This window comes from Cololabis saira, chromosome 12 (genome assembly GCF_033807715.1).
Source record: "Cololabis saira isolate AMF1-May2022 chromosome 12, fColSai1.1, whole genome shotgun sequence".
Classification (NCBI taxonomy): domain Eukaryota; kingdom Metazoa; phylum Chordata; class Actinopteri; order Beloniformes; family Belonidae; genus Cololabis; species Cololabis saira.
Genome location: NC_084598.1, coordinates 35,521,528 through 35,547,857, shown reverse-complemented (window position 1 = coordinate 35,547,857; position 26,330 = coordinate 35,521,528). Strand labels below are relative to the sequence as shown.

General features: G+C 36.5%; 1 protein-coding gene across 2 annotated transcripts; it reads right to left on the bottom strand.

Moving 5' to 3' along the window:
• Window positions 1–1,211: 1,211 nt before the first annotated feature.
• arih2 (ariadne homolog 2 (Drosophila)) lies at window positions 1,212–21,239 on the bottom strand. 2 transcript variants are annotated; one of them, XM_061736714.1, is made up of 15 exons: window positions 21,118–21,239; window positions 15,460–15,995; window positions 14,443–14,510; window positions 14,078–14,150; window positions 13,375–13,516; window positions 10,838–10,959; window positions 7,701–7,810; window positions 7,330–7,447; window positions 7,123–7,173; window positions 6,834–6,855; window positions 5,496–5,647; window positions 5,046–5,189; window positions 4,028–4,132; window positions 3,746–3,871; window positions 1,212–2,969 (listed from the first exon to the last, which is right to left on the bottom strand). In XM_061736714.1, exons 2-15 carry the CDS (start codon window positions 15,727–15,729, stop codon window positions 2,898–2,900), a joined length of 1,575 nt encoding a protein of 524 aa, XP_061592698.1. In that variant the 5' UTR covers window positions 15,730–15,995; window positions 21,118–21,239; the 3' UTR covers window positions 1,212–2,897. The 2 variants fall into 2 exon arrangements, with proteins under 2 accessions (XP_061592698.1, XP_061592699.1); XM_061736715.1 differs by having other exon boundaries at window positions 4,064–4,132.
• Between the last annotated feature and the right edge of the window lie 5,091 nt (window positions 21,240–26,330).

The window sequence follows — 26,330 nt, the reverse complement described above, 5'->3', positions numbered from 1 at the left end:
GGTGGCTTGCGCATCTTTCAAGCCCTGTTTTGTGCGCAACCAAGCTTTATAAATGAGGCCCCTGGAGAGGCCGATAAAGCTCTGCTTACTTCAAGAGGCAGCATGAGAAAGACTATTGAGTGTTACTCAGAAGAAAGACATTCTAAGAATAGGATTGATAGATTTGTTAGAAGTTCTACTTATAAGTTGTAATTGTCTTTACCCTAGAAAGCAATTAGGGGTCGGGTATGTAGAGGCCAAAGAACAGTTCATAGTTTGTAACTTTTAACATGATTAAAAATGTGGTATAAATTCATGATATATAATTTCATATACATTGTGTTAAAAAGATACATTTGATTTAGGATTACATAGAGTAGTAGAGTGTACATCCACTGGCAAGAAAAGTAAGCTGGCCAAAAAAACACCTTTTGTAACTAATTGCAAAAGAGAGGTAAGAAAACTGTTTGCTTCCACGGCTCTCAAGCTCTGACTGAATCTCCTTCCTCCACACCAGGCAATCAATGGCAGGTGTGAAGGTAACTCTTAAAAGGGCAAGTACACCTTTTATCAATTAATTCCAAATCACATAAACACATGAATCCTTGTATACGGTACTTTTAACTACTCTATGTAATCCTAAATTAAATAATGTATCTTTTTAACACAATGTATATGAAATTATATATCATGAACTTATGTAACACATTTTAAATTATGTTAACAGTTAAAAACTATGAACTGTTCTTTGGCCTCTACAAGTATGTTAAAGCATGTCTGTTTCTTTAACCTACCATATTTGAAATAAAGACTTAAAATTGAATTGGATAATAATGATGGGAAAACAAACGTCTGAAGAACTTCCACCAGTTGTGACAAAATTAATCTCAAATTACAAAGTCATCTCCAGACAGCACTGAAGGGTCTTTGAACGAACTGCGTTCTGTCAATGTTTCAAAGTCAGGAGCCAATAATAATTGAAGCTCTGGCCCTTCAAAAGAAAATAAATAAATAAAACTATGGGCAATATTATCTGATGTTCAAGTTCAGGTTTTTAGGAAATCCACCGATTATAAATAAAACCTTTTTCCAATTCTTTCTTCTTACAAATTACTTGATTGAACTCTCCATGCTGCGTGAAATGCAGGAACAGTTCTGACATGAGTAGGTGCGTGTTTGATCAGTCTTCGTATGAATGTACATATATAAAATCAACACACAAGAGACAGGGCCCAGTTTTAAAAACTCTCAGTAACTCTATTTCTGTATTAATGTACAACCATTGAAAATTACAGCTTTTTTTGGGGAATTTTTCTTGTTTTTTTTTCTTTTTTTTTTGAAATGATCTATCAACAGCCATTTTCCAGAAGAAAAGTGAACGATATAAGCTTGAGGAAAAGAGAAAACAAGGAGCCAAAAAAAAAAAAAAAGATGGAGACACACAAGATGGAGGGATGAAACAAATTAACAGTTAACACTTGTTTTCTGCTGTGGAGTGTTTGGGCACGTGTGTTGGCGTGTACATGCCATGCCGATGTCAGTGGGGGGGGCTGTGCTGTGTGAATGGATGGGATTACACTTGCTGCATCAAAAACAACTTCATCGTCTGATCAGTGGAGGCGCCAATGTCGGATTTCAAAATCGACAAGGCTCAGTCGGGCTTGGATCTGCGTTAGCTCAACACAACCGAGCAGCTATATCAGTATCGGACCAAAACAAAGAAACAAGACCAGTTCAGTAGTTTTACTTTAGCCTTAAATGATAATTTGCTGCAAGCAGTTGCAGGAGCGCCTCCAGGTCTGGCCGGACACTAAGCAAAGGGACAAGTTGTTGCTGTAAAACAGCAGCAACCAAACCTAAAGCAGCTGCCATCTCAACAAACACACATTCATCCTACTTTTTAACTCTTCCATACAGGATCAGGAAGGAAGGAAGGATAACTAATTTACTTTTGGTTTAATGACGAGGAGTATAAGGGACTATGAGGTCACCATTTTTAACAGCAAATACATCAGATCCATTTCTATACCTGGTTATATATTAAAAACAGAACAAACAGCTTTTACTTGAATGATCTCCATACTCTAATAATGTTGTAATTATGTTAAACTGTGCCTGGTCTGGTTGATAGTTCATAAAAACAGAGCCGGCGCTGTATCAGTGACGAGCATCCCTCATTTACAAATATCACTTTGCTGCCACAGATCAAGATCTGCAACAGCTGCTCTAAGCAAATATCTTCAAACAACCTTCAAAAAAACAACTATTCCACCTCTGTGGCAATTATTTTATTAATTCCCATAAATCTTTTGCAGCACAGGAGATGGAAAGAAATGCAGTCTCAATTCCATGCTGTCATCACAATCTCCTTAAAGAAATCTCCCACATCTACTTAATACCACAAGCTTCTCCATCCTCATTAGTTTTACCCTCCAGATGTTTTTCTTCATAGGATAAGTGCCCTGTCAAGGGTAACTTCAAAGAATAAATAACATCTGATTCTCAAAGTCTCAATGAGGCAAACTGATACTTTTAAATTGCTTATATCAGCCTATGAAATCCAAGGAAAACGCACTCTTTTTTTCAGATGCAAGACTTCAAACTTTGACCTACACGATCAGATCTGAAAAGCTGAAACAAGTGTAACCACAATGAGAGTGATGCTTTAAAACCCAAAACATGTAAATGAGGCGACGATGAAACAAGGAGGGAACGATATAATCATGACATTCTGTAACCCTGCAGCTTCATGAGTGAGACGAGGGAAAGGTCAAAAAAGCAAATGGGCGAGAGTGAAGAAGCAAAGAGATGGGCCAGTATGGCTGCACCGAGGGATGGTCGTGGAAGGAAGTGAAGGTAGTAGGCAAGGAAGAAAGGAAGGAGGGAGATGCTGGTGCTTCGCAGTCGTGATTGGAGCCTCAAGTGTCGTGGAAATCCTTCAGCAGTGTACGCCGCCTCTGCTCAGCGATGTGCATCTGGTTCTCCAGATCCTACAAGAGAAATTTGAACAATAAATAAATACAATGCACAACGTAATAATATTCAACAAGAAACTCCCATGCAAATTATACATTCCTATTAGGGCTGGGCGATATATCGAGATTTGTATATCGATATATTTTCAAACGCGTTATGGTACGAGACAATATCATTTATATCGATTTTTTTTTTTTTTTTATGATTTTGATATAGCTTTTTTTGTGACAAGTTGACTTGAATGTTTTATTTGAGATTTGCACAAATGTTTAGTTATTTGCACAACTGTCAACCTCAGTGGAAAAGTCTGCCTGTTACTGTCTACATTGTATTAATTGCAGTGTATTTTAATTTAATTGTTATGCAGGAAAGGGATATTTGTTTTATTTTATTCAAGAAGCATTTTTATTGTATATATGCAGGCAGTTTATTTTTATTTCATTTGTTTTATACATTTTGATATTGTGCAGACCTCTGTTAATAATAAGGTATTTGACATTTCGCACGAGGCATTGTATTAAAACTGACTGTTTTTTTAAAGGTTTGCCTCAGAAGAAAATGAAGCTAACAGAGATGCTAACAGAGATGCTATAATGCTTTGGGGAAAACCCCAATTATGGCACAGAAAAAATATCGACATATATCGAGTATCGCCATTCAGCTAGAAAATATCGAGATATGACTTTTGGTCCATAATCGCCCAGCCCTAATTCTTATAATTGTCTTTATTTGAATTCAGGAGAAAATTTCCTCTTTCCCTCTCGGCCTTTCTTTCTGCCTGCTCTCTTACCCCTCTGTCGCTGGCGCTGAGCTCCCCCTCGCCTCCCACTACTGCCTTCTCATAGCTGTCGGCCCGCTCCACCTTCCACGACAGGTTTTCAATCTCTGCTTCCAGTTGTGCCTGTTGGTACTCAAACTGAAAAGGACAAAGAATAACAATTGGAACAAACAGCAAAAACCCACTGAAACAACCAAGATTTGTGCATCAAAAGTTGTTTTCAGGAATAAAAAGGTGCGAAGAAGGTCATGTACAGAGTTAAGTGCATATAAAATAAGATAAAAATCACGGTACCAAGGAAATAAGGTTTGTTTCTTTTCTCGCCCTCACCAGTTTCTTACGTGGACCAGACTCCATGTAATAGGCGTAAGGATAGGTATATTGAAGTGTGTAGCGACACTGGAAACAAAGAAGAGAATCACTCATGTCACTACACAGACTTGGGGAAGTTTGAAACATTTAGATGTGGTCAAAATTAGGAAAGCCACCAATTTATTGGCATCTTTATGCATTAAAAGTATATAAAAGTCATAATTATTACAGGACAAATCCCCCATTCAAGAGTTTTCTGTCAGAAAAAATGATTATTAGAACTAAAACTATTATTAGAAAAAAGTGACACAAATCAAATCAATGCTGGTGAGCTAAGTACATTCTGTGATCCATGTGTGAGTTTCTATTCTGAGCTGATATGTGGCTGTTTCACAGATATGAATCAACATTTAATAATCTATTTAAAATTCAGTTTTGTGGTTCAAATGTATGCCAATTTTCTAAAATAAATGCTCAATAAAAACAACCATTAAATATACCTGTAGCGTGCCTGCAAACTAGTGTCGCTTGTCAGCATCATTCGCCGTTTTAATCAAAATGCCACTCACGTTAATTGTATTGGAGAGCACCTTTGCAAAAACATGCTCACGTAAGACGTTGCTAAACTGTTTAGCAACTTTTTGTTTAGCTACTTAACTTTAAGTTTGACAGCATGTTGGACACTTGCATCAAAACTAACTAGTTAGGTCTGGTTGAATTAATGTTACGTAGCATGAAAAACTGCCTTCATTCCACCATATAACGGGAACAAAGCAATGTCCTTATCTTGATTGTGATTGGCCGAAAGACTTGCATGGGTTTTTTTGCATTCCACCACAGGCGTGTCCTTGAGAAGATGCTCTTCGGCTCTACATGATTCCCGTAAATGACATTTGGATTCAAATTGGCAAAATGTCGTAGACAAGTGACTAGTTTGCAGGTCTATTTGTTCTCTTTTTACTTCATGGTGGGTCATGTGTAGCTGACGTTGGCCCAGTACCTTAGCCAGGAGCTTTGCAGCATTATGCAGGTACTGCCAGTCGATCCAGGTTCCCAAATTGTTCATTACCCTCTCCTGGATCTTCTCTTGGATCCTCTGGTATGTCTGAGCCTCCAACTGCAAAGACTTGTTGTGATTCTCCCACTTGAAAGAAAAAAAGGGCATAAAAGTGCAAATAAGCATAAATAAAAGATAAAGGAAGATAACAGACAAGTAGTCCAGGGACATAGACCTCATTTAAACAATAAGCAATGTTACTTTTTTCCCCCCAAAGAGCTATTCTGGTACTAAAACCTCTGAATGGAGGGACGTAAAGTATCAACTTCATAAGCTAATGTTTGTGAGCTGTAAATTTACAGTGTAAACGGAATAATTCTTAATTTTACTAAGGCTCCTTCCACAGATTTCAATAATTTTACACGGAGTGTTTTTGTTAGAGACAAGACTCACCCTCTCAAAGTAGAAGAGGTATTTCTTGAGGGCCTCTCTGGCCTGAGCCTGCTGGCTCTGGTTGACTATATCAGGGTTTTCCTTGTAGCGACTGCACTCGTAGTATTCACTGCCATGAGTCTTCCAGTCTCCAAGACACATCCAGCAGAAGTCTGAGGAGAAACAGAACACACCTTTATGGACTGTGCATGCATGTGTGCACCGTCACAAACATGTTTACGGTTTCTGTGTAATACCACAACTGACAACTGATACTACAACTTGTGCCCTGGGCCACTTCAGCAAACCAAGCTGGATCATATGAAAGTGTTGATGGTGATGATAACGTAATACATTTCTGTTTCACAAGGTGTATAATTGTAGCTAATTGAACAAAGAGGAAGTTGGTGACGTATGGAACGAATGGGCATGGATGGAGTAAAAACTCATTTGTAGCCTCAGTATTTCATATGAAATTTTGAAATTGAACAAACACTCCTTAAAAAGTCTGTACACTGTTAGAAAGAGTATGTACAAGAGAAAGAGACTCCTACTTTAACAAAGGATCAAACTATGTACTGAACTTCTCAAAGTCATTCCTTCTTTTCTTGTAATTACAACTGACTACGTTTACACGCAGTCAAAACTCGGGTTATTGCTAATATTCCGGTTACTGAAACATTCGGAATATTCCGTTTCCATGCGTGAGCAAACAGGGTTATCCCTGTTTACATGGTAATTAATCATTCGGGATATCTGGATCAAACCAGCGACGCACGGAGGACGTGATGACGTAATTCCCGTCATTTCCGCTTCTTCTTCCTGTATCCAAATTCAAAACAAATGCTGCTTCACGCAACTTTTCTCTCACCTTCTTGTAACTTTCGCTATCCCGGTACTTTCTATCGTCTACAAATGCCAAAATGTTCATATCCTTCATTACATTTATGAAGTGATTAGTCTCCTCCTCACTCCAAAAGTGTGGCGTGGTCTTGCGTTTCCCCGTGCTTATAAGAACTTCCTGGACTCAAAAGACCAGGATTCCTTGCGAACAGAGCATGTGCAGAAAACAAATTCATGTTCCCTTTGATCGGGATATTCCGTTTGGTGTTTACATGACCGAATATTCGGGTTTTAAAGGGAGTAACCCAGGGCTCATATTCGAGTTTTTAAAAACCGGAATATGAGCAAATTCGGGTTATTCAAAGGGGTTATTGGTGTTTACATGGCCGTGCAAATTCAGGTTATTGCCAATATTCGGGTTTTAAAAGGGTTATTGACTGCATGTAAACGCAGTCATTGCTGACAATCTTTTGTATGATTTACGGCTGTATGGTGTAAAGGAGGGAATCAACTTACCGTGTTTACACTTGGAGCATTGCTGAAACAAACACACAGTAGGAAGTCAAATTAATTAACTGGAGAGCTGCTCTAAAAACCATGCAAGCTGAAACGGTCTCAACTATTCAGCAGGTAAATGTTTCTTACAAAACCCTTCAGTAGTGCATTTAACTGGAGTAACACAGATATACCCTGAGATTCAATATAATGAATAGTTAACACATGTGGTCATTCACGGTTGAGCTGAGAAAATTCTAGACAATTCAAGTTGAGGACTTCAGCGTGTGTGTGATTCGTCAGCTCTTACCATGTGATTGCACCCTCCGTTCTTCTCAATGCAAATATTGCACTTCGGACACTGTAGGAGAAATGAACAGATCTTAATTTACATCTGTGCAACACAGTTGTGATTAAATTCCAGAAAGTTGTCAAAGGTATCTTATAAAGAGACTAAAGTGTAGATGTTCAAACTGAAAGGTTACAGTGTGTGTGTTTCCGAATGCAGGCATCTTACATCTTTAGTGTGTGCGCTGATGTAGTTTGCCGTCTCTGAGTCGTCTGCACATTTGGTCAGCCATTTCCGAATTGTTGCACAGTCTGTGGGTGCGTGATACATCTGACGGCATTTAAAACTGAGGGAGAAACAGAAACAATACATCTCTGAAAACTTTTTTTTTTTTTTTTAAATAAACACCTGAAAAAAATAACAGACATCCCTTTAGGGCATCAATGGACTCAATTGAAAGTGTTTCGTTCTGTTTGCATCATTTCCAATTAAATCATTTGCAAATTCCACCGTGGAAACAAGCCCGGCTTCTTTTGGTTTCATGCAGACACCCGTTAATACCACATGAACGTTTGTACAGGAGTGTGAGTGTGTCTTACCAGAAGACTTCCCCGCAGCGGCTACACTGCACTCTGCGTGCACGGGGCTCCTGCACCTTGATCACAATGGGACAGTCTGCACCCGGACACAACTGCAACTGGAAGTGACTCTGCAAGTTAAGAAAGAAAAATTAACTGTATGCAAGAAAAAAATGATATACATAAACATGGACTAATCATTTCCTCAAAAATGCAGGGCTCCATTTTAAATTGAATTGAATTTAATTCAAAAATATTTTCTTTATACCAAAAGGGAAATTAATTTAGTGGCTTTTTGCTATATTTAATTTTTTGTTAAAGTAGTGGGGCTACATTTTATATTTAAATTTGCAAGAGGATTTATTTTTATTTTGTCTTTTTCAAGTTACACAAAAAGGAAAGAGAAAAAATAAATAAATAATAATAAAAAAAATTATGGTAACAATCATAACATAACTTCCTGGGGGAGATGTAATATTTTGACATTCTTTTCTTTCCCTTCTTTAAGGGCATGGCTGAGATTTGACCTTAAATGTAGACCATCTTTGCCACTTTTGAGCAAAATCCCTTCCTCTAATTCAGATGATTTCTTTTTAATTTAAAGGGAGCAGTTATACCATGTTTGTCACATGTACTGCAAACATCAGCAACGTTGGATGGGAGGAGTATGCCTGCGGTTATTTATCCGTGTTCGGTCAACAGACAGTCAGCTTGCTGTCTTTCATGATTTGCTCAGCCGTTGGAACCATGAGTTCTTTTTTCCAACCTTTAAATTCAGACCTTCCAGTGTTGCAACAGACGAGGACAAATCACATGAGGAGAAGAATCAGGTGATCTGGACAAGCAGTTCTTAGTTAGGCTCATGGTTACGGCTAGCTCAAGTATCCTGAACAATGCCTTTAGTTGTGCTTTTATTAACCACGACTACTGGAGATCCTTCCACGATACACTCGGCTCTTTTCTTCACAAAAAACCTCCGTGCCTTCTTTATTTATACGCCATTATTGCAATTAACATTGTTCACTTATGAGTCCCATAGACAGATATCCCTGGCTTAATCTGTGTCCGTGTGTTTTTAAAACCCTGCTATTCACGTGGTTTTCCTCTCCACCGTTGCCTGGCGCTTGCTCAAGATGATGGATGTACTGAAGTGAAGATTTAATGCAACCTGTTTGGTTCCTCAGATAAGCTGTTTATTAAATTAACGTGTATTATATGAACTGAATCGGAACTCTACTGGAATTAATTGGATTAACTTGGATTTACAATCCGATTCAGTTGAAATATAACTGAACTGTATTTTCCTTGACTGGATTGAACTTGATTTCTCTGTAAGATGCTGGGAATCAGCACTATACAAATAAAGGTGAATGTTAAATAAATTATAAAGAAGAAAGAGCTGAGTATTCCACGCATCAATCTCAGTGCGACCCAACAATAACTGGAGTAGTTTGCCTACTCAACCATAAAATTTCCACATGAAGCAAAGTGCAACGCCAGCAGAAATAATTTACTACGGATGAACAAAAACTGTGACGAACTGCAGCGCATCGGCCAGCGGCAATTTCAAGGCTGAAATCAACCAATCAGTTTGCAGAGGAGATGGAAATCCACAATGGTATTCAGTGTATTTAACCATGTGGTGAAAAGCTGATTTCACAATATTCACGAGAAACGCTTGACTGTCAAAAACAAAGAAAGAAAAAGAAATGTAGGTCAAGTGAAATGAAAAAAGGAAGAAAAAAAAATAAGACACTATGATTGTATTTATTAGAAAGTGACGCTGGTAATCAATTATCTGAAAATGGCATACGACTCAACCGATCAGTTTTTTAAGCCATCTAAAATGAATTAGATATAACTTACTTGGTAATGAATTTACAATTTAGAGAACAGAGGTGTTAAACAGCTTTAAATGAAGGTGTCATTAACCCTTAAACATAAATGTGAAGACTGGAAACAGGAAAGAGAGAAAGAAATAAGACAATTTTCTGTAAATCTTCTATAATAGTACTAAATTACTCATTTGTAGATAATGAAATTACAGAAAAAATAAGTGTTGATTTAAGAGGTTCTCCTAAATGCTGTGCTGGTGCTCCTGTAAATTAAACCAGGAGGATCAGTGCTACAAACGAATAAAAAAAAGCCTGGAGAACTTAACTGTTATGTTAAAAGATATTCAGTCCTAACGTGACCATTTCTGGGAAGAGGCATTTATAAATTTAATGTTCCCAGCACAACAATCCCCATTTGAATTGACATTTATTGCAGCTATTAATCAGAACCTGAGAAATAAAATAAACAAATAAACATCCATCAATGTTAGTCAAGTAAATTCAGAAGAAGGAAATTTGCATTTAATAAGATAAATAGATGGCGAGATGGAAAGTCAGGACTGCTTTAAGAGAATATTGGCTATTAGCTTTAATTTAAAGATTCAATATTTCACAATAAACATGAGCTTTGAGTTTGTTCTCATTGCTTCTCCATCATTTGTGAACCATAAAGTCTGTTTAAAAAGAAATACAAAAAATTATTTATAAACAGGTATATGGAAGAGGAAATGGGTTGACGGGGAGTGTGAGAAAACAAATAAGGTGGGGAAAAATGGTATATTATTCTTGCTATATTATTCTTGCATAAGATATGTTTAGATATTTATGTAGTATATATTATCTGTTGAGAGAGATAGTTGAAATTATGTAATGTATGTTATATATGTATTGGGTATGTAGCATATATATATTTATAGGGATATTTATGTAGTTTATATAGTGTATATTTATATAGATGTATATAATAGTTGTATTTTCTAGATATTGATATAATATTTATGCAATATTTATATTGTCTATATACTTATATGGATAATTATGTAATAATAGGCATGTTTACGGAGTATTTATATTAATTATTTATATGGATATTGTGTAGATATAATAATAGCAATAATGTAAATCCATAGTGTTGTAAAGGGGTAGGAATTAGGAAAAAGTGTACACTTCATCCTACTCCTTTTTTCGAACATACGTTTATATGAAGATGTAAATGTTATTTTTTTTTTAACTTTTATTTTATATACATGTTCGAAATAAAAATTCAATTAAAAAAAATTCAATTCAAAATAAAGACCTTGACAGCATCTGCAAGTCCCATACCTCGACATAGTCTCTGAAGAGGTAGCGTCTGTATTTGTCTTTCAGCTCCTCTGCCGGCAGCAGTGGCAGGACAAAGTCCTCTGGCATCTGCAGGGAGCAGTCCTGAGCCATACATGAGATACCTAAACAAACACAATGTACTTATGAGAAGTGGTGACTCACAAGTGTTGTCAACAGAGTTAGACTCCACTCAAGTCAGAACGTTGTTGTCACAAATCACCGTGGGACACTGACATAAGGCAAGTTTATCTGTGAGTAATGCTGTACGGACATGCATCATGTTTGACCATGTTGACCTGTAGACCTGAGATCTGCTCAAACTGTCAGCTCCTTTAAATCAGGGCAAAAAACATTACCGTTTACTGAAGCATACTCTTAAATTAAATACTTACCTGCTGTACTCTACTGCCCTTACTTTTTAACAACTTGGGCTTTTTATTATTTTACCTCTTTTCTCATCATTTTATTTACTGATTTATTGTGTCTTGCTGCTTTTAATGTTGATCTAAAGCATTTTGAATTACCTTGTGTTGAATTGTGCTATACAAATAAACTTGCCTTGACTTGCCTTGACTTAAGTGAACTAATTTTAAAGTGTTACACTGGCCCGAAAACTGGACTGGGGTCATCTATTATCATAAATATGTCCTTGGTGCAGCCGATAGAGTCAAACTTATCAGACTCCGATTGTGCAACGTGGTCTGACATTATCAGAGAAGCCGTTATGTAGTACAGGGATACACAACGCCATCCCATGCGCTCACACACACACACACACACACCGCACTACAAAAGCACCCACAAACAACTTAAAGCTTCTTTTTTTAAAGCAACATTGTGTGAACGAGATAACGGTGTCTTAACAGCAGTACACGGCAGTCACAGTTCACCAAATCAGTGGGAAATTCATGCCAAGGGCTCAGCTAAGAGATTCCCAGAATTTTGACAACAGGGAAGTGTCGTTTGACGTAGGGCTGGGCGATATATCGAGATTTTAATATATATCGATATATTTTCAAACGTGATATGGTACGAGACAATATCGTTTATATCGATTACATTTTTTTTTATTGATTTGATATAGCTTATTTTGTGACAAACTGACTTGAATGTTTTATTTGAGATTTGCACGAATGTTTTGTTATTTGCACAACTGTCAACCTCAGTGGAAAAGTCTGCCTGTTACTGTCTACATTGTATTAATTGCACAGTGTATTTAAATTTAATTGTTATGCAGGAAAGGGATATTTGTTTTATTTTATTCAAGAAGCATTTTTATTCTATATATGCAGGCAGTTTATTTTTATTTCATTTCTTTTATACATTTTGATATTGTGCAGACCTCTGTTAATAAATGTACCTGTGTGACATTTGGCACGAGGCTTTGTATTAAAACTGACTTTTTTTCAAGGGTTTGCCTCAGAAAAAAATGAAGCTAACAGAGATGCTATGCTATAATGCTTTGGGGGAAACCCCAATTATGGCACAGAAAAAATATCGATATATATCGAGTATCGCCATTCAGCTAGAAAATATTGAGATATGACTTTTGGTCCATATCGCCCAGCCCTAGTTTGATGTTAAACAACTGAACCCTCTGACAGTTCATGGTGGTTCCAGTGAATGCTATATTGTGTATTTTTACCCCACGTCGCTTCTGCACTACATGACCCTGGGACTGTGTGGTAACAGATATTCTGTGGTGAATGAAAACGTAGTGACAAAGTCAATAAAACTGGTGCAAAAGCGATGCAGCGTAAATGCTTTTTGATACAGCATTTGTTCAAACTGCAAGGACATTTATGATGTTTGAGCTGTTTTCATGTGTTGAAATACACTTCTCCATGGTCTTCATTCTGAACGGGTTGTAACCCAGCTCCCACACCAGAATTCCTCAGTGATTCTCCACACTGGGAATGCTGTGACCGCCGTCTACTGCAGACAATTTACAAAAGCATACTGGAAAAAAGAAATCCCATTGAGTCTGTATATACTTTACCACATGCATACAGTACATTGTACAGCAACTTAGAAAGCATCCATACACACCCACACACCCATCTGCTGTCCTGCTGACACAGCCACACTCTTTCACAGACACACTGATAATCATGAGGCTGCAGCAAGAGCCTGCTCAGTAAACTTAATACCAAATGGGATTATAAAACCTCCATTATCTCCAAAGTCTTTCTTCGACTCTCAGATTTTAAAACACATATAGGAGCCTGTGGAAAGTAATCAATCTGGACACAAACATCCAGGACGAGCAGTGGTTTCTGCTTATTATAAAAGAAAAAAAAAAATGTATATATAGACTCAAATTACATATTCTGCTGCTCTGGCAACGATAGATAAAGTTTAGAGGAGTGGACAAACTCAAAATACACACACATCAGCAGATGAATACACAAAGTGCAGATATAAAGAAACACAAGGAGGCCCTTGGGTGCTGTGATCAAAAACACTGTGACTCACCCACTCTAATACCAGCTTTGATGACTAGCGAGAGCACAAAAGACAGATTGTACAACACTCACCAACTCCCAGGCCATCTTTGACCAGTACGGTGCAGTGCTGCTCCCAGCATGCTTTGCAGAAGTAGTGCTGACAGGGCAATGCCAGCAAGGACTCTTTCCTTACGACCTGTAGACACACACCACACTGGAAGGACTGAGGGGCCTGAAAAATATAAACATGGAAATCATGAGCGCACTAGCAGATGCTTGATGTGTCACAGTCGGTATGAGACATCAAGATGAACCATAAGGGGAAAAAAGTAATAATAATCTGCAAGCTAAAAATAGATTTTTGATAAAGCAGGTCAATGCATTTTAATTCCTTTGCTACAGTCACTAATGAATGTAGCACTTTTTAAATATACAAGCAGAAATATTAATTCTTGCTTTGCTGTAAATAATTATCTAATATTGTCAGTACTTAAAACCAAACCAAATCTTGAGTTACCCTGCATTGTTCATGCTGTTCATGCTACAGTCTATCAGATGCTACGTTGATTTGCCACAACTTTGCTGAAATCATGTAAACGAAAACTCTTTCTCTTAAATTGACTTTAGTGGGGAATACATTTACTATTGCTATATAAACGGTGAAAACCATGTAATCAACAACTGTTTCAGTAATGGTGAATTATCTGCTGCCTTCAAGTTTGGTGTCACCTTTCCATAACTCCATAATATGAATACAGAAGTGAATAACCAGCTAAAAGACAGAAGTACTCACAGTGACTAATCTGCAGGCGGTGCTGGGCTGCACCATAGCATCAGACATGAGCAGAGAGGAGTTGGACTTATATCTGTGAGAACATGTGAAGAAGGGAAGAAGGTAAATAGTCAAATTACTGATAAATTAATAAACATAATGTCATCACGGATTAATTAAATGAACATGCTACTGTATACGTAAGCAGATGAATGACGAGTGTCAGTCATACAATTTATATGAAAGAAAAGTAAAGCTGAAAAATTTAGACTAATGAGAATAAAATTGAGAAAGTTGTGTGATTAAAAGAAACGGCGAGGAGGTAATGAAGTGATAATGCTCATGTGAAAATGAAAAAGACTTGTGAAGGAGCAGAAGAGACATACCTGTCCAGAATTTGTGAAAGTTGCCAATGAAAATGCACCAAGATCAGTTTTGCTACTGATGGTAAAACCTGCCAGAAAAGGAAGCACAAGTGTTTTAGTAATATTTCATTCAAAAGAAGGGCTGAACGATTAATCGCATTTGCGATAATATCGCAATATCATAAAATGGGATTTTAAAATCGCAACGTGATAGGGTGGTCACATGACGTAAGACTGCATCAACTCTTCATGCTGCTCTTTACCCCATTGTGCAACGGCTTCTGTCTAGACTGTTTCATACACTCGGTTGGAAAGAAGAGGCCGTGCAACGGCAGGTGTTCCCTGCAGTTGAAGGGTAGCTAACTCCACAGCACCACGCTCACACCAGAAAATATACAGTTATTAAAGATTTTTGTAACATTTCAGTGGCTTTGACTGCCAAGTTAGACAGAAATTATTTACCGTATTTTCTGGACTATAAACCGCTACTTTTTTCATAGGTTTTCATAGCTTATACAAAGGTGCAGCTATTCTGTGGATTTTTCTTCCACCGCTCTGGCCGCTCTAACCGGAATTAGAATCAAAACTCAGACAAAATAAATGCAAAGAAGAATACGCTACTTCTTCTTTAGCAGATAGAAGTAGGTACAAGCAGATTTCAAACAGTTAAATAGATAAATAAATACCGGTTATTTTCTCTTGGTTCTGTCCCGTTTTAATCAGCAAAGTTGCTGCCGTGTTAAAAGACACTGTTAGGAAAGGATCTATTTAGGTACATGTACATCATTTACAGTTCAAAATCCTTCTGTACATGTAGTAAATATCTAATCTAACAACATAAATATCTGCGGCTTGCATATCTTTTTTTTTTTTTTTTTTTTTTAATAAATAGAGCGGATGCGGCTTGTATGCAGGTGCGGCTTGTATATATTTTATTTTTTTAAATAGAGCGGATGCGGCTTATAGTCCAGAAAATACGGTAATTACTTTCTAATGGGCCACAAAAACTTAAATGACTGAAAACTGAGCTCTACTTACTTTCAGAGCACCAGCCACCGCGTTTACTTCGTCCGCCAGCACCCGTTGACTCTCTTTGTACGTCAGACAGGTGAACTGGTACTCCTCCGGGTCGAAGGAGTCCGCACCCTGTTGTTCCACGTCACTGGCCACTCCTTCGTAATAGGATGCAATGTCAACCTGATACTCCTCCTCTTCTCCTCCATCATCATCATCGTCCTCCTCTTCAGAGTTCACCCCGAAGTCTTCCTCATTACTGTCCGACGCCTGGCTGTTCATGTCCACAGACATCCACTCGACCGAATCAATCACCCGGACAGGTAGACAACCCGCCTACCTGTCGGATCCAAACGGTCCAAATATAGGTGAAATGACTTGACCAAAGCTCCGAGCCTCTTTTCTCCCCACCACCTTTCCGGCTGGCGTCACTGTGAAGGAACAGCCTGCCTTCCTGTCCGTCTGTCTGAGGCGCATATGAACCGCGCTCAGCAGCAGCGGAAGAAGCAGAAGAAGTCGCACTCGCCGTCACTCATTTGGAAAGCCGGTTATTGCGCAATCTGAGGAGAGAGAAGAAGAAAAAGAGAAACTCAGAAAGAGGTTTGACCACTGAAAAGAGAGATGAAAAAAAATAATAATCTGAGAATGTTGAAAGGGACAGTTTTGTAAGAAAAGTAGGTAGAGAAGTGATCAAAGTTGTTCATTCATCCACATGAGTACTGGTTTATAAAGTATAAATTATCATGAGCAATATTTTTTTTTAGTTACTAATTTCAATATCGCAAAAGGAGAGTAAAAATATTCCTCTTTGTCTTGTATTGACTAATATTGAACAAAGTAAGTTATTTTAGGTTTTTAAAGAATGTGGGTTTTTTTTTCCCCAGATCAATTGATAAATTGATATACCCTGCAGTTTTTAAATCGCCTTAAAAGCAATTACCACAAATCGTAACATATGCAAACACATCTTTTGTCCGTGCCAGACTTGAAAATACTAAGGAAAGAATTTTTCTCAATTACATCCAGTGGTTTTTATTCATAGCACTACTTCAATTATATTCTATTAGTGTTAAGACAAAGCCCATTTTATTCATAAGAGCTACCAAATAATAATAGCACAATTAGTTCAATTCAAAATACTTTATTAATCCCCAAAGGAAAATTGATTTGATTATACAAATAATTATAGTAATGAAATAGCTTTCATGGTTTCTGATAACAGCAGCGCCCCAGAGCAGTGGTCTTCAATTCCAGTCCTCGTGGGCTGGTGTCCTGCACGTTTTAGATGTTTCTACCTGATTCTAATTAATGGTCGTCATCGTCATGTCATCAAGGTCTGCACAAGTCGGATAACGACACAGTGACAGTCATTTATATCACGGTGGGCTGAAGCAGGGAAACATCTACAACAGGCAGGGCACAGGCACTCGGGGACAGAAATTGAAGATCCCTGCCCTACGGTGTCATAACAAATTCCAGCAATGGCATGGGATCCTTTGAACAAGTCTCATGGATGTTTTGCAAACAAGGTGGCAACAAATATACAGAATGCAGTTTGATTTTCAGGAACAATAATAAGATGAAGTTATTTGTCTTAAATTCTGCTGTAAGCAAACAAACCATGGTAGATAGAATCTTCTATTAAACGTTGAGCATGAAACTTCTCAACATAGAAAATTAATAATTATTCACAAACTCAGTCACCAACAGTTCGCAAATCTCACTGATATGATGGGCTGAGGGAAATTAATGTGCAAACACATTTATTAAAAAAAAAAATCTCTGCGAAGACCTGAGAAGTCCTTTTCTCAATCAGCTTTTTCATATAAAGCTATTAAGGAATGGAATGGGCTCCCGGACAATCTAATGAACATGGCTGACTTCCATATTTTTCTATGGGCGTCAAAAAGTGGCTTTTGGATAGTCAGTCCTGTTCTCATTGAAAATACCGGACGGGTATTTGGCCATCAGATGGTACCCTTGTGGGAAAATACAAAAATGGGTTAAGCGTAGAACTTGGGGGGGAAGAACAAACAAACAAAAAAAAGCAAATAAATTACTTTTTCAAGTGTATGGTGCATTTACTGAGAGAACTGAGCCTTGTGGGTACCATCTGATGGCATTTGGATTTTCTGATTTATTTATCTTGACCCAACCTTATTTTAGGTTCAATTATTGTAATCCATGTTAGTAAGTTAGGTGCTTTAAATGTTAACCTTTTACTGTGGTTTCAGGACATTGTACAGTAGTCTGTTTTGTGTATTTGCATTTGAATACTGTCATTGTAAACCCTAATGTGTAGTATTTATGTTTGTCAAGGACTACAGATGGAAATTAGCTTGTGGCTAACTCTGGTGCAGCCATCTTTTTAATGTGCCTGCACATTGTCCTTTAAATAAATAAATGAAATGAAATAATGTTCACATTTGGAGTTGTACTCTCTCAAATGAGTTCAGTGCTTAAATTTCAATGTCGCCTATAAAACGAGCTACAGCTTGTAATCAAAACAGTGTCTATGGTGATCAAAATAGTCTGGAGGATGTCTTGTTCCCTTCACAGGTGCCATACCACTGGAGGAAAAAATAGACCATTAGACAGATGGTGTCAAGATTTTTTCTAATGGGAAAAGAAAAATAGATTAGTGTAAATATGTCATAAGCTTTAAATCAGATTCATCTTAAGCTTGTCTCTTTTCATAATGGCAGGCCAGGACTGAAGCAGAGCGACACATACCACCAGCCAGTTGTTAAACGTTTGGTTATCTCTGTGCCAACTTCTCCCCCTGCTCAACACTACATCTGTCAATAACCTTCATCCATAAATGAGCAGGAACCTTCGTAAGAAAGTGTAGTCCAAGAGCAGTCTTTGTTTTCTCTGCATGCCAGAAGAATAGACAGCCGTGATCTAAAGGCCAAGGGCTTCAACTGGATTAACAACACGGTTCCTCCCTGCCTCACAGCAGGAGCTGCGCAGGTAGACCTATCTTACTACAAGCTTATTTATCTCTCTTTTTTCTGTGCAAACAGTGAAGCACAAGTTCAGGCTGAATGTTGCCTTGTTGAAGATCAGCGGAAAACGCTGTCGCTTCAGTACAACGAATAACATCTCAACTATGGCTGATTTTAACACATTTGGGAAGTTAACACTGGACAGAAAACGGGAACAAGCTCTACTCGCTTGGAATCAATCCAAATTGACTGCAATTTCACAAGAAAGGAGCAACCAAATTTAATCAATTGCACAGCCCTTGCAAATCAAAATAAAGCCTAAATGTAGTAAAGGTATGGTTGTGAATGACACAAAATAATAAAACGCTTTCATGCTTCATGTAAACTCTCTATATTTGGAGTGCATTAAAATACTAGTCAGAATCAGAATCAGGTTTATTGGCCAAGTTTGAACATGTCAGACAGGGAAGTTGACTCCGGTTATTTCACTCACTGTACAGTAAATAGACAAATGACTCTTATTAACATACATACATTTTTTTTTTAAAGTGAAAGGTTCAGCAGTATGAGGTAGACATGGTTATTGAAAGGTGCATTGTTAAAGCATATGATTGAGGTTGTGTTATGAGATTACTGTTGACTGAAGCGTACTCTTAAATGAAATACTTACCTGCTGCATTCTACTGCCCTTACTTTTTAACAACTTGTGCTTTGTATTATTTTGCCTCTTTTCTTATCATTCTATTTGTTATTTACTGTTTAATTGTGTCTTGTCGGTTTTAATGTTGATGTAAAGCACTTTGAATTACCTTGTGTTGAATTGTGCTATACAAATAAACTGGCTTTGCCTCACCTTAAAAGCAATTACCACAAATGGTAACATTTCCAAAACATCTTTTGTCCTTGCTGACTTGAATATAGTTGAAAAAGAATTGTTCTCAATTACATCCAGTTAAATGTATCATAAGCAGTACTGTTTTTTGTTACTAATTTCAATATTGCATAACACAAAGGAGAGTAAAAATATTCCTCTTTGTCTTGTGTTGACTAATATCGAAAAAAATAAGTTATTTTAGGTTTTTAAAGAATGTGGTTGTTTTTTCCAGATCAATTGATAAGTTGATTTACCCTATTTTCTTATCATTTCATTTGTTATTTACCGTTTAATTGTGTGTTGCCGCTTTTAATGTTGATGTAAAGCACTTTGAATTACTGTGCTATACAAATAAACTTGCCTTGCCTCAATATTATTATCGCACAATGATTGATTACTCTGAGACTATCACTGTTGAGAAAATTAAGCACTGTATCCATGGGGGTTTGTCACAATACCAGTTTTGGCATTTAAATTTAAAGTAGTTTTAATAGGATCTGATCATTACCATGAACAAAAGCCAAGCTTAAAAATGATATTGGATCAACACTTACTTTACATATGTATTTCTTTGATTATTATTTTGTTCATTGGATTATATACGATACAAATATAACTGCTGGCATTCAAGGCTGTTCGTGGATCATTGTAGAGGTGACTGGGAGATTGGACTCTTGAATTTCGGATATTGTAGGAGACCGGTTCAATTATGATTATAATTACTGACATTGCCTATTGGTTGTTTGTGTTGTACTTATATATTTTTTGTTATTTTGTCTTTTTCCTTTCTTTTCTTCTCTTTTAATTTTATTTAATTTTTATAGGTTATATATGATATGATATTGTGAGGAAGGGACAGGACTAAATAAGCGTTCTGCTTCCTCCTGTTCCCTCTCGAACACATTGTTTTGCTGTGTTTTATTTTTGAATGAGACTGTTAAATTGTTTTGCTTTTTTTTATATTTTGATGCTTTTAATTTGATTTTGTTGTGTTCGAGACAAAGCCAATAAAATAAAAAAAAAAAACCCACCATTTTCTCTTTTTTTTTTTTTACCCTTTACTCTTAATATTCAAATTTATAACACACTTCTGATGATCTACTTAGAATTATGGCTTATTATTTAAACAAATAAAATTAAAAAGGGGGGTACAATTTGTTATTAGAGACTCCAGAGTCCACTGCCTCAAATCGACGTGCTCAATGTTCCCGATGGTCCAACACAAGAACCTAAAAGCGTTTCCTGGCACGGGGGGGGTGGGGGATGGAAATGTGACTTTGCACATATTAACCAGGAGATAAATTAAGTCTGGTGGAAAAGGCTTGCCCAGTCCAGCGACAGACGAATCCTCGCATTCCGCCCGATCCAGGTTAAAAATAGGCAACAAAACTGGGTGACACACATGTCGCTGGGCTGTGATGCAGCGACTGGAGGCTGATTTATGGTTCCGCGTTACACCAACGCAGAACCTCGCGTCGCCTCGTACCCTACGGCGTAGGCTCTGCGTCGATTTAACGCAGAACTATAATTCAGGCTTAAGCCCGGGTTAGATAACAGGTTTTTTAGGGGGGTGAGGGGGCAAGTTAGACCAGGGCGAGATAGTGCAGCGTGAAAACGACCCAAATACCTCCCTACATTTGCATTTTCAAGTTTCCAAGTTCTTTTTTTTACGCCCGGCAGCAGCGCGGCAGGTGACCAGCCCCCTCCCCGTCGTTTAGTCCCCTCGAGCCGGCGCCTCTCACTACTCTAGGCCGGGGATCGACATGTAAACAAGGCCCCTGCGCGGCTGCGAGGGTAAAATACATATATTTACGCAGCTACCGCGCTGATTTTACGGTTATTCGAGTCCGTGGAGTTTACCTCGCAGAGCAGGGTGGGCTCAGCCTCCCGGGGCGACCAGAACAAGCTCTAAGTGAAGATATCCGAGCAGCGATTTTCACTTCTTTGCTTTGCAGCGAGGCGGAAGATGGAGAGGTTCTTATTAGTGACGTCACGTCCGGGTTCCCAAACCCCGCCCCCTTTCCTCTTCAAAGACTGATTGATTGATTGATTGATTGAATAATTGAAATCTTTATTTACCTATGGTGTAAAACTTTGGAACAGCCTGAGCATAGATCTAAAACAAAGTCAAAACATATCACAATTTAAAAAAAGATAAAAGATATAAATAAACTTTTTTATCAAAATACAGTGGCGAATAAAAATGTAGATATATAGATTTATTTAATATGTGTAGATATATAGATTAATATTATGGAAATAAACATGTTATATATATGTATGTATATGGACATATAGTGATATATTATACATACAGTATTTATGTATGGGTATATCTCTGTTAATATATATGGATATATAGTCATATGAGGATATGTTGATAAATGGATGTATATTCATGTTGATATATAGACTTATATTATGCTTTTTGTGTTCTATAAGTAAGCTAATTGATTCTCTTGCTATTTGGAAAAATGTATATAAGATTCAGGGGTAGGACCTGATAACCCTAACCCTAACCCTATATTCGAAATAAAGCTCAACAATAATATTTCGAGCATACATAAAACAACAATTACACAAAACAACAAAAAAATAATATAAATAAACAGTCATTAAACAAAATCAAAGGGAAATAAATCTTCATGCCCGAAAAGGAGTAGGAGGAAGTAAAACACGTATGAGGTCCTACAGCAAGCTTTACTACTTTATGAAAAAAATTATACTTGTTATTACCTTATGAAAATAGTACAACACTTCATTGCAATATTATACCTCAGCATTATAAATATAAATATACCTCAGCATTATAAATATTATACCTGAGCTTTATAAATAAATGATATACCAGAGCAATTATAAATAATATACATATACAACATATATACATATGTATACACATCTTATCATAAACAATATAATTATTATTTATATATACCATTTTATATACCGTATTTTTCGCATTATAAGGTGCACCTTCGATGAATGACATATTTTAAAACTTTTTCCACATATAAGACGCACCGCATTATAAGGCGCTACAGTAGAGGCTGGGGTTACGTTATGCATCCATTAGACCAAGGGTCGGCAACCCGCGGGTCCGGAGCCGCATGCGTCTCTTTCATCCTTAATAAATTACAAGAAAAAACTAAGTATTTAATTGAAGTGTATTTTATTTGTGTTAGTTCTTTAATATTTTAGTTCTAAATTGGAAGATTATTGTGATCTTGACATATTAGAATAAATATATTTTATTGTTTTTCGTTGCTCAAAATACGTACATGTCTATGGTTGCGAGACCTGTTGCGGCTCAATATTTACCCATATATAAGGCGCACCACATTATAAGGCGCATGGTCAGCTTTTGAAAAAATTGAAGGCTTTTAGGTGCGCCTTATAGTGCGGAAAATACGGTACACATTATGATGAATCCCCACACAATCACTACCTCATGTCTCCTCTTCCCTGTATTTGGCAAAAATCTTTTCTTTGCATTTGCTTTTGAACCTGTAGATGGTTGGACATTGTTTCAGCTCCTTACTCAGACTGTTCCATAGCCTCACTCCACTGTTTGAAATGACAAATGTTTTGCTTGTAGCTCTACATGACTGTAATTTAAAATGAATTGCTTCCCTTAATTCATAAGATCAGTCCTGAATACATAAAGGGGAATATTGGTTTTAGTTTTCTAAAGCAAGTTCTTTTAGGTTTTTAAAGAATGTGGTTGTTTTTTTCCAGATCAATTGATGGTTGATTTACCCTGCAGTTTTTAATAGCCTTAAAAGCAATTACCACAAATGTTTACCACAGTTGTTTTTATTCATAGCATAGGACACTTCACTTATATTCTATTAGTATTAAGACAAAGCCCATTTTACTAGCAAGAGCTACCAAATAATAATAGCACAATTAGTTCAATTCAAAATACTTTATTAATCCCCAAAGGAAAATTGATTTGATTACACAAATAATAATAATAAAATAGCTTTCATGGTTTCTGATAACAGCAGCTCAGAGCAGTGGTCTTCAATTCCAGTCCTCGTGGGCTGGTGTCCTGCACGTTTTAGATGTTTCTCTGCTTTTACCTGATTCTAATTACCGGTAATGGTTGTCATCGTCATGTCATCAAGGTCTGTAAAAGTCCGTATTTCTAAATCCTGCCTCCTCCCTCTTTAAAAATCAGATCCTGTGGTTAAGCTTAATACATAAAGAGGAATATTGGTTTTAGTTTTCCAAAAAATGACGTCTGTTCCCTAATAATAATGTACTTTCAGTGTTATGGATGACTTTATTTTTGGTCCTCATTCACTCAAAGTAATTGTGGTAATTTTTACTTCTCTTCAGTGTGTGACTCACTGTACAGAGGTCGACATATTCATACATTTTTCAATGAGGAAAGAATTTTGGATTATCTGTGCGGCCAAAGAACTCCTTTATCATTTACTTCACTTTTTTTAAATCAATAACAACCATTATTAATAAGATAAGAAAAAACAAGAAATGTTGATTCAAGCCAAGATCATTTCACAATACTTCAAATATGATTCAACTTGTAGCATGAAGAATTTTAGTTTTCAATAAGTAAGTGTTTGGCCCAAAAGCATGAAATAACACAGAAGTCTTATAGTTAGAACGCGGAAATTGGAAGTACATGCTGTAGTGAATGAGATTATACAGACGTAAACAAGACTGATAATAATGATGATAATGAAAAAGTGGTCTGACCTTTAAATATAAACAGATACAAGATAAAGAAGAACATCTTGGTAAAGAAGAACATCTTGTTTTTTGTGATTCATTGTTCTCAGATTGTTCGTAAACTTTGTGCGAAGTTCATCACAGCCTTGAAGAAATTTGTACTAAGCTGCAATATTTATTCAAATGTTAGAAAAATCACTCATGTGAAGTCTGTACTTTACTCAGGGATAAGTTAACTACCATGTCATTTAAAGGTAGGGTAGAAGGTATCATATTTCTTGATATTTATTAAACAAAATACCAAGAAAATACTATGGCGTATAGTAAAATGTAGGAGAGATAGCTCCTCTCTCCCTTCCTTCAAGTGCTCCTAAAGAAAACATGCTTCATTATGAAGTCTCACAAGCTAAGCTTCATGTTCACAAGCATGAACCTCCCCTGTTGGCGATTGGAGCAATGATTCATGTGGTTCGAGGTGCAGGTTGATTTTACATTTATTTAATATAGGGAGTAAGAGCTCCGTATCTTGTCAAGATTTAGAAAAATCACACCCCAAACCATTCCAAATGAATTCATCCAAAATCTGTCCAAATCAAGCAACAATCCTCTTCTGACTATAGCTGGCCAACCAAGAGTGAGCCAACTGAGATTTATATCTGTCTTCACTGGCCGATGTTTTGTGAGAAATTGCGCCATGATTTATCTAATTCCTTCCCAGAAAGAAATTAAGTAGTACCCCCATAAGTAATTATTTCTAATGCAGAGAAAAATGAAATGAAATATCTTTTAACATATTTAAAATCTAATTTCATATTTAGACTTAAAGATAGATATTTATATTGACTTTAAAGCTTCTAGTCACAGGGAAAGCGATAAACAGATGCATTAAGGCAATAATGTGTTATTGTTTCACTCACTGGTGATTGTGTGTGCTGAACATATAATATGCATTACAATATACAACATATAGGTGTGCAGAGATTGAAATGTCATTATGTACTACTACTGCTACTTTAGTCATTAAATAGTTGTGCAGAAAATTTAAATTGTATTACATATAGGATGTCCTTATATGAAATTCTACAGTTGTTATATTTAATGTAAAAACACAGTTTCATACCATAAAACTGCATTTACATTGCTCCTACTCCATTTTCCCCTGCTTAAAACGAGGCACAAAGTAAAATGAAACCACAGATCAGTTCAGTTCTAAGACAGATGGAGTATTGCATTTGTGGCTTTGAAGGTATAGGAGTGATGGCTGCATATACGATGCATTATCCTCTAATGTATTTCACTTCAGAAAACTGAGAGAAGCAGGAAGGTCAGGGCTCTGGAGTAAATGCAGAGGTAATTGGTCTGGAACGGCTGAAGATAAAGATAAACTATAATGCATTTACTGCAGCTGATGTTCAAACAGTCTGCACTGTTGCAATGGGCACACATTAGTTTCAAATGTTCCCCGGTTTTCATTCTTCCTTTAAAGAAGGTCCTGCAGTTTTCTTGAAATTTGTGATCTCAGAGGTCAACAACAATAATTTCTTTATTTAAAAAGTCAAAGTAATTTTTGACAGACTATAGATACATGAATCCATAATAGATAACACTATTGGGTGAATGGGTAGATGTGTGTATATTTATGTACAGAAATGTGCAGCAAATTATACATACATACATACATACATACATACATACATACATACATACATACATACATACATACATACATACATACATACATACATACATACATACATACATACATACATACATACATACATACATACATACATACATACATACATACATACATACATACATACATACATACATACATACATACATACATACATACATACATACATACATACATACATACATACATACATACATACATACATACATACATACATACATACATACATACATACATACATACATACATACATACATACATACATACATACATACATACATACATACATACATACATACATACATACATACATACATACATACATACATACATACATACATACATACATACATACATACATACATACATACATACATACATACATACATACATATATATATATGTGGGCATATATATATATATATATATATATATATAGAAATATTCAACTATGTGTTTGTATGCATGTATAAGTATGTGTGTGAGTATAATTACAGTATATAATAATAATAATAATAATACTGTTACTTAGCAGTGTGAGTACAGTGTGTGAATATTTATAAATACAGGTTAAATGATCAGTGAATGCGGGTAGGACTAAATAAGTTTAGACTTCTTCCTACTCCTTTTTTGGCACATGTAAATCAAGAGAGCAAGTTTTCAAGGATGAAATTCTTTG